The following is a 13153-nucleotide window of genomic DNA, read 5'->3' as shown; positions in this document are numbered from 1 at the left end:
CAGAGAAACAGACATTTTTGGCGGCCCTCTAGGGCAGTGGTCCCCAACCACCAGACCGCGGCCCGCCGCACAAGAAAAAAAATAAATAAAATAAAAAAAAAAATTATTTTCTTTTTTTATTAAATCAACATAAAAACACATTATATACACTAAATATCGATGTATATCAATACAGTCTGCAGGGATACAGTCCGTAAGCAAATATGATTGTATTTCTTTATAAAAAAAAATGTGTCCGCGGGAAACATTTTCAAGCGTTGACCGGTCCGCAGCTACAAAAAGGTTGGGGACCACTGCTGTAGGGGGTGCTTGCGGCCCAACAATGGGCCCTGGCCCTATGGTTAAGTAACACTGCTTTAATGTTAAGTAAGGGTGATCGATCCAGATGGCGATACTATTGATACCTCATTCAACCCTTGTGCAAGCCTCGGGCCCAAAAACGGGCGTTACATGTGTTCCATTTGGTTCAATTTAAAGGTTGGCAGTCTGAAGTTTTTTTGTTGTTTTTGTTTTTTTAAAGGGGAACATTATCACAATTTCAGAAGGGTTAAAACCATTAAAAATCAGTTCCCAGTGGCTTATTTTATTTTTCAAAGTTTTTTTCAAAATTTTACCCATCACGCAATATCCCTAAAAAAAGCTTCAAAGTGCCTGATTTTAACCATCGTTATATACACCCGTCCATTTTCCTGTGACGTCACACAGTGATGCCAACACAAACAAACATGGCGGATAGAACAGCAAGCTATAGCGACATTAGCTCGGATTCAGACTCGGATTTCAGTGGCTTATGCGATTCAACAGATTACGCATGTATTGAAACGGATGGTTGTAGTGTGGAGGCAGGTAGCAAAAACGAAATTGAAGAAGAAACTGAAGCTATTGAGCCATATCGGTTTGAACCGTATGCAAGCGAAACCGACAAAAATGACACGACAGCCAGCGACACGGGAGAAAGCGGGGACGAATTCGGCGATCGCCTTCTAACCAACGATTGGTATGTGTTTGTTTGGCATTAAAGGAAACTAACAACTATGAACTAGGTTTACAGCATATGAAATACATTTGGCAACAACATGCACTTTGAGAGTGCAGTCAGCCCAATTTTCATCAATTAATATATTCTGTAGACATACCCTCATCCGCTCTCTTTTCCTGAAAGCTGATCTGTCCAGTTTTGGAGTTGATGTCAGCAGGCCAGGGAAGCTAGGGTCGATATTCTTCTCTTGATCATCTTCGGTGGCATAAGGGACGGTGTGAGCCAAGACATCCAGGGGGTTTAGCTCGCTCGTCTGCGGGAACAAACTGCCGCCATTGCTTGCCGTGCTACCGAGGTCCTTTGTCCCTGAATTGCTCACACACTCCGGCAGATTCAATGGGGGTCTGGGGGCAGATTTCTTTGACTTTATCGTTGGAAATGCATCTGCTTTGAGTGTCGCAGGATATCCACACATTCTTGCCATCTCTGTCGTAGCATAGCTTTCGTCGGTAAAGTGTGCGGAACAAACGTCCAATTTCTTGCCACTTTGGGCCACTGGTGCAACTTGAATCCGTCCCTGTTCGTGTTGTTACACCCTCTGACAACACACCGACGAGGAATGATGTCTCCAAGGTATGGAAAACAGTCGAAAAAACGGAAAATAACAGAGCTGATTTGACTCGGTGTTTGAGAAAATGGCGGATTGCTTCCCGATGTGACGTCACAACGTGACGTCATCGCTCCGAGAGCGAATAATAGAAAGGCGTTTAATTCGTCTAAATTCACCCATTTAGAGTTCGGAAATCGGTTAAAAAAATATATGGTCTTTTTTCTGCAACATCAAGGTATATATTGACGCTTACATAGGTCTGGTGATAATGTTCCCCTTTAATTGCAGTATCTTTGATTGGAACATTGTTGAATATAATACAAGTATAAAGACTTTCTCTTAGGAACTTTTCCGGCCCCAATTATGCTATTTTTTTTTAACCAACTGATATATTACTATGCTTTTTCCATGAAAACCAATTGAATCTCATTTTTGCCGATTGAAAAAAATAAAATAAATATTGATACCAGATAGTACCGATAAACCATGAGGAACAATTGTCAGAGCTTTGATGAGCGTAAATGAGTTAAACTGCCATTAAACCTCTGAAATGCAATGAAAATGATTGAATGCTACATACATTTTTTATTTTATTTTTTACAAAATAAAGTAATAATAAATAAATTTACCCCAAAAAATGCGACTTATACTTGAGTGCGACGTATATGTTTTTTTCCTTCTTTATTATGCATTTTCGGCCGGTGCGACGTATACTCCGGAGCGACGTATAATCCGAAAAATACGGTACAATGTATTGACATAACAGCCTGATATCTTTAGAGGTGCTTTAAATCAGAGCAACAATCAAAATGAGTTGTATACCTTTTCAAATCATGCCATCATGGAAAACAATGTGATCACTTTATCCGGCACAATTAACTGGACTGACTGCTTGTTTTTCTGTCTCACCGTGCTTAACGCTCTGAACTCTGCCACCGATGTGGTCTAAGGCCTCTAGGACTGTGACATCTGTGAAGCCCCTCTTCAGCAGGACCTTGGTTGCGGCGAGGCCGGCCAAGCCAGCGCCGATCACGACTATTCGAGGCTGCCGAGGAGTGCGCGGGCCGCGAAGTAGAGGATCATCAGTGCCGTCTGAGGAAATTTCACAACTTTGCATGCCGTCCAAGCTCCTCTGCAATGTCGACTGCGTGGAAAAAGAGAAGGTGGGTCAATTAATTAAGGAAGAAGCCACGCTGACTTGGCAGGGACAAACAACCACACACTGCTGACCGCACAAACGAACGCAATCTCTAAAGACTGGTTATATTTAGTTGCATATGCAATACGGCATTCCGTGTTGTGGTTGCAAACAGGCTTTTTTCTTTTTCTTTTTATGAGTACCTTAGCTTATGATATTTTGAGACACGAGCTGTTCCTCCGCTAATTGTTATGCTTTAAGTTGTCAGCAAAATTAATAAGTAATTAAGTAATTAGCCTGCTCGCCACTGGTTGGCGTGGTAGTGGTTAGAGCAGTGGTTCTTAACCTTGTTGGAGGTACCGAACCCCACCAGTTTCATACACGCATTCACCGAACCCTTCTTTAGTGAAAAATAGAAAATGTTTTTTCAAATTCAAGACAAAGTTATATGTTTTTGGTAACACTTTAGTATGGGGAACATATTCTAAGTAACAAAGACTTCATTTAGAGTTATTTGGACACTAGAGGAACATATTCTAAGTCAGTGGTCCCCAACCTTTTTGTAACTGCGGACCGGTCAACGCTTGAAAATTTGTCCCACGGACCGGGGGGTGTATGTTTTTTTGTTTTTGTTTTTTTTTGTCATAAAAAAATACAATCATGTGTGCTTACGGACTGTATCCCTGCAGACTGTATTGATCTATATTGATGTATAATGTAGGAACCAGAAATATTAATAACAGAAAGAAACAACCCTTTTGTGCGAATGAGTGTGAATGAGTATAAATGGGGGAGGGAGGTTTTTTGGGTTGGTGCACTAATTGTAAGTGTATCTTGTGTTTTTTATGTTTTTTTAATTTCTTGTGCGGCCCGGTACCAATCGATCCACGGACTGGTACCGGGCCCCGGCCCGGTGGTTGGGGACCACTGTTCTAAGTAATAAAGACTTCATTTAGAGTTATTTGGTCAGGGTTAGGGTAGGGTAAGTACTTAATAATGAATACTTAAGAGCCAATATGTTACTAATTTGCATGTTAATAAACAACTAATTAATGGTGTATATGTTCCCCATACTAAAGTGTTACCATGTTTTTTTACTGGTGCATAAAATGAACCGTGCATGAACATCACCTTGTTCAAACAACAAAACCAACACAGTGCATAAACTCACAACAAATTACACACCTGCAAGCCAGTCAGCTGTTGCCGTATCCGTAATAAGTCGATAGGGAGAAGTTTGTATTTACACGATGGGTCGGGTGTGTTTTGACCTCTGCCGAACCCCTGAGCCCGACTCACCGAACCCCTCGGGTTCGATCGAACCCAGGTTAAGAACCACTGGGTTAGAGTGTCCGCCCTGAGATCGGTAGGTCCTGAGTTCAAACCCCGGCAGAGTCATACCAAAGACTATAAAAATGGGACCCATTACCTCCCTGCTTGGCACTCAGCATCAAGGTTTGGAATTGGGGGTTCAATCACCAAAATGATTCCCGGGCGTGGCCACCACTGCTGCTCACTGCTCCCCTCACCTCCCAGGGGGTGAGGGTGATGGGTCAAATGCAGAGGATAATCTCACCACACCTAGTGTGTGTGTGACAATCACTGATACTTTAACTTTAACTGCACCCGGTCTTTAATCGCTAGCATTAGCTTTTAGCTAGAGATGAAGATATTTAGATTTCCAGCCATGGGAAGGAAGAAATTGACCAGAGAAGCATAGCACTACTAGTCTGCACCATACTGAAGTCGATTGAGTCTTAACGCTAGCCTAGGATGTTAAAATAAGAGCTAAACGGTGGACATTTATCCATGAAAATATGGAGAAGCTGCTGATTGTGTGTTTGGCGGTGAAGCACCTGGAAGGAGATGCTGTAAAAGTCCACTCTCCAAGGTGAATGCTGTAAATTATTATTACATTATTTCATGGCGCTGCATGATTAATCAACATTAAATTGTCATGAACATGCTTGGCCGATAAATCGGATTCTGGTCTGATTCTGATCGAGGTTTTTAATTAGTGCGGTAACGTAACCGCAAGAGGCTGAAGTTTTTTGTGTTTTTTCTTGACCGTCACCGGCGTTTGAGCGACAGACGTGTTCGCTAATCCGAATTGTAGAGCCTCGCGTTTCTTCGTCTCTCGCTTCAAACGGGGAGAACGAGGTCTCACTCTGTGCATCGCTCTCAGCACCTGAACGTGTTTACCGTATTTTCCGGATTAAAAGGCGCACTTAAAATCCTTTTTTTTCCTCAAAACTCGACAGTGCGCCTTATAACCCGGTGCACCTAATGTAAGGAATACGTTTGGTTGAGTTCACCCACCTCGAAGCTTATTTTATTTGGTACATGGTGTAATGATAAGTGTGACCGGTCGATGGCAGTCAAACATAAGAGATAAGTGTAGCCTGCACTATGATGGGTCTCAAGTAAACAACACCAACATTTTAAATGTTCCTTTGTAAATATAGAACATTACACACGGCGCTCAAAAATCTATTAAAATGTTTTAGTATGACTTTGGTAAGCTATGAAGTCGCATCGTTTGAAGGATTGTCGGTGCATTAAACATACGAGTATTATTATGGTGTGTGTATTAGGTGAGACATTATCTGGCGTTTTGTTTTGAAATATTACGCAAAAGTAACTTTTCTTGCCTTCTGGTACCTGCTGATCCGTATTTGGGATCTGTATAAATCCTGAAAAATTGTGCACGCCGACGCCGTAGTTGATAAGCTTCTTCTTTTTCTCTATCTTCTTGTTATGTGACATTCATCCTCCGCTGTTACCATTTCTAATATAAAGTAGTGTAAAGTTCTGACTTATATCTGTCAGTAAACTCGCCATGAAAGTGCTAAAACAAACCGGCGTAGTGAGTTTACATTATTCACCCAAGGAACTTTAGTTATTAGAGTTCCGGTCGGACGTTTTCGGTGTTGTTGTTTCCGGATGAGGAAATGCTGCTCCGTTATTGATTGAAGTAAAGTCTGAATGTCATTAAAACAGTTAGCTCCATCTTTTGACACTTCTTCCACTCCCGTCCTTGCACGCTACCCCGCTACAACAAAGATGAAGTAAATAAGACCGCCCACAAAACGGCGCATCCGGAAGCAACTGTCAGAAAGCGGCTTGAAGATGGTCTGTAAAACATAATCTATGTAAGATTTTGACCAAAGAACCACCATCACATGTTATGTAGACCACAATTAGAAAAAAAAAAAAAAAATATGACTCCTTTAATGCGCCCTATAATCCGGTACGCTGAATATATGAAAAAGGATCAAAAATAGACCATTCATCGGCAGTGCACTTTATAATCCGGTGCGCCTTATGGTCCGGAAAATACGGTATTTAACAGTAGAATTAAATGAACCCAGTGAGCCCTCTTTTCAGTCATTCACAATCTTGTATTCAATGGCCGGAGACCGCCAGCTTTACACACACAGGAACAGGAGAGAGAGCCTTGCGACTCGCTAGTGAGAAGTTCCGCAAAGTAACAACAATTAGCAGGGAAAAAAAATAGCATTACAAAGCCAAATGTCCCTTTGAGGTAATATTTCAGCTTCAAATTGGATGGGCAATATGAGCCCATCAACACAGATGAACACGCGAGAATGCCGTGATGGCAAGAAAAATAGACAGCACCAACAAAACCCATTCTTCTTTTTACAATGCAGTATTTTTGTTTTTGTGAGAGTTCAAACATGTTAGATGGAGTTGTCCTGATCAATTATATGACACACGTATAAATACTTTTATGGACTTTGGATGGAGATTTAGGGAGGAACTAAGGGCTTTAGTCCAACCTCTGAGTAATTAATCAATGAAGAGATGGGCCCAAGATATACATACTGTATATATATATATTCAGTGCATCAGACTGGAAGTCTCTGCAGAGAGTGGTGAGGACGGAGGAAATGATCATCAGGACTCCTCTTCCTCCTATCTCAGAAAATCTGTAGAGACTCCTCCCACCCCCACCAAGGACTGTTTTCACTGCTGGACTCTAGAAAGAGGTTCCGCAGCCTCCGTAGCAGAACCTCCAGGTTCTGTAGCAGCTTCTTCCCTCAGGCCGTAAGACTCTTGAACGCATCATAATAATCCCCTCAATTCCCCCCAAAAAACGGATTAACTCGCTGGAATATAAAGACAATACAACATACATCCATAAACGTGGATGCATATGCAAAAGTGCAATATATTTATCTGTACAGTAATCTATTTATTTTTATCTGCACCTTATTGCTCTTTTATCCTGCACAACAACGAGTTAATGCAACAACTTTTATTTCTTATCTGTACTGTAAAGTTCACATTTGAATTACAATAAAAGGAAGTCTATATATATATATATATATATATATATATATATATATATATATATATATATACATACACACACACACTAGGGCTGCAACTAACGATTAATTTGATAATCGATTAATAATCGGATAAAAGAGACAAACTACATTTCTATCCTTTCCAGTATTTTATTGAAAAAAAACAGCATACTGGCACCATACCTATTTTGATTATTGTTTCTCAGCTGTTTGTACATGTTGCAGTTTCTAAAGGTTTTTAAAAAATAAAAATAAAAATAAATACATTTAAAAAATAAAAAAAATTGGCCTCTGCGCATGCGCATAGCATAGATCCAACGAATCGTGTATATATATATATATATATATACACACACACACACACACACTTGGGCTGCAACTAACGATTAATTTGATGATCGATTAATCTGTCGATTATTACTTTGATTAATCGATTAATAATCGGATAAAAGAGACAAACTACATTTCTATCCTTTCCAGTATTTTATTGAAAAAAAAACAGCATACTGACACCATACCTATTTTGATTATTGTTTCTCAGCTGTTTGTACATGTTGCAGTTTATAAATAAAGGTTTTTAAAAAATAAAAATAAAAATAAATACATTTAAAAAAAATAAAAAATTGGCCTCTGCGCATGCACATAGCATAGATCCAACGAATCGATGACTAAATTAATCGCCAACTATTTTTATTATCGATTTTAATCGATTAGTTGTTGCAGCCCTAATACACACACACACACTGACACACACACAGAACCCGAAACCAGTGAAGTTGGCACATTGTGTAACTCGTAAATAAAAACAGAATACAGTGATTTGCAAATCCTTTTTTTAAATATGTTGCAGGCATCAAATTCCAAATGAGCTAATATTTGCAAAATATAACGTTTTCCAGTTCGAACGTTAAGTATCTTGTCTTTGCAGTCTATTCAATTGAATATAGGTTGAAAAGGATTTGCAAATCATTGCATTCTGTTTTTATTCACGATTTACACAACGTGCCAACTTCACTGCTTTTGGGGTTTGTGTGTGTCATATATATATATATATATATATATATATATACACACACACACAGGTAAAAGCCAGTAAATTAGAATATTTTGAAAAACTTGATTTATTTCAGTAATTGCATTCAAAAGGTGTAACTTGTACATTATATTTATTCATTGCACACAGACTGATGCATTCAAATGTTTATTTCATTTAATTTTGATGATTTGAAGTGGCAACAAATGAAAATCCAAAATTCCGTGTGTCACAAAATTAGAATATTACTTAAGGCTAATACAAAAAAGGGATTTTTAGAAATGTTGGCCAACTGAAAAGTATGAAAATGAAAAATATGAGCATGTACAATACTCAATACTTGGTTGGAGCTCCTTTTGCCTCAATTACTGCGTTAATGCGGCGTGGCATGGAGTCGATGAGTTTCTGGCACTGCTCAGGTGTTATGAGAGCCCAGGTTGCTCTGATAGTGGCCTTCAACTCTTCTGCGTTTTTGGGTCTGGCATTCTGCATCTTCCTTTTCACAATACCCCACAGATTTTCTATGGGGCTAAGGTCAGGGGAGTTGGCGGGCCAATTTAGAACAGAAATACCATGGTCCGTAAACCAGGCACGGGTAGATTTTGCGCTGTGTGCAGGCGCCAAGTCCTGTTGGAACCTGAAATCTCCATCTCCATAGAGCAGGTCAGCAGCAGGAAGCATGAAGTGCTCTAAAACTTGCTGGTAGACGGCTGCGTTGACCCTGGATCTCAGGAAACAGAGTGGACCGACACCAGCAGATGACATGGCACCCCAAACCATCACTGATGGTGGAAACGTTACACTAGACTTCAGGCAACGTGGATCCTGTGCCTCTCCTGTCTTCCTCCAGACTCTGGGACCTCGATTTCCAAAGGAAATGCAAAATTTGCATGGTTGGGTGATGGTTTGGGGTGTCATGTCATCTGCTGGTGTCGGTCCACTCTGTTTCCTGAGATCCAGGGTCAACGCAGCCGTCTACCAGCAAGTTTTAGAGCACTTCATGCTTCCTGCTGCTGACCTGCTCTATGGAGATGGAGATTTCAAGTTCCAACAGGACTTGGCGCCTGCACACAGCGCAAAATCTACCCGTGCCTGGTTTACGGACCATGGTATTTCTGTTCTAAATTGGCCCGCCAACTCCCCTGACCTTAGCCCCATAGAAAATCTGTGGGGTATTGTGAAAAGGAAGATGCAGAATGCCAGACCCAAAAACGCAGAAGAGTTGAAGGCCACTATCAGAGCAACCTGGGCTCTCATAACACCTGAGCAGTGCCAGAAACTCATCGACTCCATGCCACGCCGCATTAACGCAGTAATTGAGGCAAAAGGAGCTCCAACCAAGTATTGAGTATTGTACATGCTCATATTTTTCATTTTCATACTTTTCAGTTGGCCAACATTTCTAAAAATCCCTTTTTTGTATTAGCCTTAAGTAATATTCTAATTTTGTGACACACGGAATTTTGGATTTTCATTTGTTGCCACTTCAAATCATCAAAATTAAATGAAATAAACATTTGAATGCATCAGTCTGTGTGCAATGAATAAATATAATGTACAAGTTACACCTTTTGAATGCAATTGTGAAATAAATCAAGTTTTTCAAAATATTCTAATTTACTGGCTTTTACCTGTATATATATATATACACACACACAAATAAATACAGTGTCAACTAGGGGAATCAGCGTTTGTGGTCGGCATTAAAAGGCATTAATCGGCAATGGCGATCGCAGACTTTTCCACGAAAATCATCCGATACTGATCAGTGGTCTATCACTCGGCACATCCCTTTTAGTTCCAGCCGACTGTGCTGCAACTAGTGAGGCACACTGATGCTCAATGTGAGCATTGCATTACAAATGCAGAAAGCTGTGTGAGAGAGAAACCTAGTGCCTGATAACGCAACAGAGCCGAGTTATATGAGCGTTTTGTCCCATTTTTCCCTCCCACGGTTCCTTGGAGACACATGCTGTGACTGGAAGGTGTCAGCCAAGCAACATGTGAGCACACAAAGTGCAGACAGAACCTCTGCAGACACACATTTGATCATTCCCGTATAGATGCACAACCACCTGTTTCACATTGTTGTCATGTAGCCTGCGCACATACAGTATGTGCTAAAGCTGCTAATGTCAACACGTGTGACATGTGACATGACGGCGGCGTAACCCAAAATGTGGGTCAGCCTCTTCTCGGATTTACTGGACAGGTGTTTCTGTTGGAAGCACTAGTACAAACCCCGTTTCCATATGAGTTGGGAAATTGTGTTAGATGTAAATATAAACGGAATACAATGATTTGCAAATCATTGTATTATGTTTATATTTACATCTGACACAATTTCCCAACTCATATGGAAACGGGGTTGGTAGGACAATTAAAAAACTACAGTAATCGTAGTAAACGTAAGTCATTTTAGTAAGTACATTTTCATAGCCAGACTATAAGAAATCTGTTGCAACCGTCAAAATATGTTTTGTTTACACTATGAGAGCCCGCTAGACATGAATTCACATCCAAATAGTCACCTTTACACTAGGCCTAAAAAAATTGATTGCTACAATTGTTATTCTTTATTGAAAACAATGAACTGATTTGAAATCGCAATTCGCATATGGTTAGATTTTCTCAGCACCCCTAACAGTAATTGTAGTACCGTTGTCAGGCTTGTCACTGACAGTTTGGGTTTTCCTCTGTTTGGGTTTATTTCCTGTCAGCGCTGTTATTTTGGTTCCATTTCCTGCACATCTCCCTGAGCGCTGTTTCCCCTCACCTGCGGCTGATTGGCAGTCTGGCCACACCTTGTGTCAATCAGCTGGCTATTTATGCCTGCCTCGCCCTTCAGCCAGGGCTCGAGGGATTGTTTGCTGTCTCCAGTTTTCCTGGTATCTTGTCTCCTGTTATCCTGGTTCCTGTTTTCCCTGCATTTCATTTTGACATTAAATTCATGTTTTCCTGCAACACGCCTGCCATCTCTGCATCTTGGGGTTCGTCACCAGCAGTTCCTGACAACCGTAATCGTAAGTACCGTATTTTTCGGAGTATAAGTCGCAATTGCCGAAAATGCATAATAAAGAAGGAAAAAAACATATATAAATCGCACTGGAGCCCGGCCAAACTATTAAAAAAACTGCGACTTATAGTCCGAAAAATACGGTACATTTCCGCAAAGTCGGAATTATTTTTTCAAAATCACATATTTTCATATCAAGAGCATACAATAAACCTAAATATGTTTTTTTTTAACATTATGGGAGCCCTTAAGACATGAAAAAACATCCTTTAGTCACCATTACACTAGTTCTATCAAATATAGTAATGCTGGCTGAGGTTGGGCCAATCAGTGGCCATGATACTGAACAGTGCCCTCTGATCCGTTTACTCTCATCTAGTGGCCAATTAGGGATGTAGATCTTAAAATAAGTTATGATTCGATTCCAATTCTTGGGGTGACAATTTGATTCAGAATTAAAAAAACGATTCTGAAGTTAAACCGATTCTCGGAATATTTTATACATCTTAAAAATATATGTTTTCAACATTTTTCATGAAAAAATTTAATTTAATTAAAAAGAATGTTTAAAAAAAAAAAAAAAACATTTATTTTTTTAAATTAGGACTTGGTTCAAAGTGGGATTAAAACAAATGGCAAATCTTATTTCGAATTTTTGCAATATATTATTTGGTATAAAAATGATAAAACGAGGGCTGCACAATTTATTGAATTTCAATCACCATCACAATTTTGGCCACAACCATTGAATAAGAGTGATCGTCGGTGATATTAACATTTTAAAAAGCGTGATTTTTAGTTATCCCTTTGTTAATTTTATCTCACTACTTATACATTATTTTTATTTTAAGTTTCATTTGGAAAGAAAAGCTTTGTTCGCATACTCTTCGTTTACAATAAAAATGCAATAAAAATGTTTTTACATAACATGATTAAATTCACTATTGATGATAATAATCGTAATTATATAGTTAGCTATTTAGTGCAGCCCCAAATAAAACATTTTAGACCAGGTTACACAGATTACAAAAACGTATATTGGCTGCTGACATATGACTACTAAAAAAACATGTTTTTTTTTTATTATTGATTTTTTTTTTTTTATTAAGATAAAAAAATTGATTTTTGAAAATTATGAATCAATTTAGAACTAGAATAAATTAGAATCTCGACACAAATATAAATAGATTTTTTTGGACCACCCTTATGGCCAATACTACTGTATTATTGGAATGTTTAGTTAATTAAGCCACTGAGCCGTTTTCTGGACTGTTTATTTATGTTCTTGTGCTTTGAATTGTTGTTGTTTTTCCAGCGTTTTTATTTTAAATTCCACTTCCTGTTTGGCTCCTTTTGTCACCTGTTTTCTCGTCTGAGTGCTGGCTTCATCACCTGTCCCTGATTGGCAATCAGGACACACCTCAGGTTAAATAAATGATAAATGGGTTGTACTTGTATAGCGCTTTTCTACCTTCAAGGTACTCAAAGCGCTTTGACACTACTTCCACATTTACCCATTCACACACACATTCACACACTGATGGAGGGAGCTGCCATGCAAGGCGCTAACCAGCACCCATCAGGAGCAAGGGTGAAGTGTCTTGCTCAGGACACAACGGACATGACGAGGTTGGTACTAGGTGGGGATTGAACCAGGGACCCTCGGGTCGCGCACGGCCATTCTTCCACTGCGCCACGCCGTCCCAATCAGGATACTTTATATGCCAGCCTATTATATTTGTGCACTTCCCTGCTGCACTATATTTTATTTAAAAGGGTCACATTATCCATCCATCCATTTTCTACCGCTTATTCCCTTTGGGGTCGCGGGGGGCGCTGGAGCCTATCTCAGCTACAATCGGGCGGAAGGCGGGGTACACCCTGGACAAGTCGCCACCTCATCGCAGGGCCAACACAGATAGACAGACAACATTCACACTCACATTCACACACTAGGGCCAATTTAGTGTTGCCAATCAACTTATCCCCAGGTGCATGTCTTTGGAGGTGGGAGGAAGCCGGAGTACCCGGAGGGAACCCACG

At 39.9% G+C, this 13153-nt stretch overlaps 1 protein-coding gene across 2 annotated transcripts in view; it reads right to left on the bottom strand.

Annotated features, from left to right (window-relative positions):
* Positions 1-13153, bottom strand: part of smox (spermine oxidase) — a 61740-nt gene that overhangs the window by 39929 nt on the left and 8658 nt on the right. For both annotated transcript variants that reach the window (XM_061984026.1, XM_061984027.1), the window contains exon 2: positions 2499-2733. In XM_061984026.1, coding sequence (XP_061840010.1) covers positions 2499-2706 — 208 coding nt within the window. In that variant the 5' untranslated portion in view covers positions 2707-2733. The remainder of the gene's footprint in view (positions 1-2498; positions 2734-13153) is intronic.

Source organism: Nerophis lumbriciformis, linkage group LG25 (assembly GCF_033978685.3).
Source record: "Nerophis lumbriciformis linkage group LG25, RoL_Nlum_v2.1, whole genome shotgun sequence".
NCBI lineage: Eukaryota > Metazoa > Chordata > Actinopteri > Syngnathiformes > Syngnathidae > Nerophis > Nerophis lumbriciformis.
This window is presented reverse-complemented; position numbering and strand designations above follow the sequence as displayed.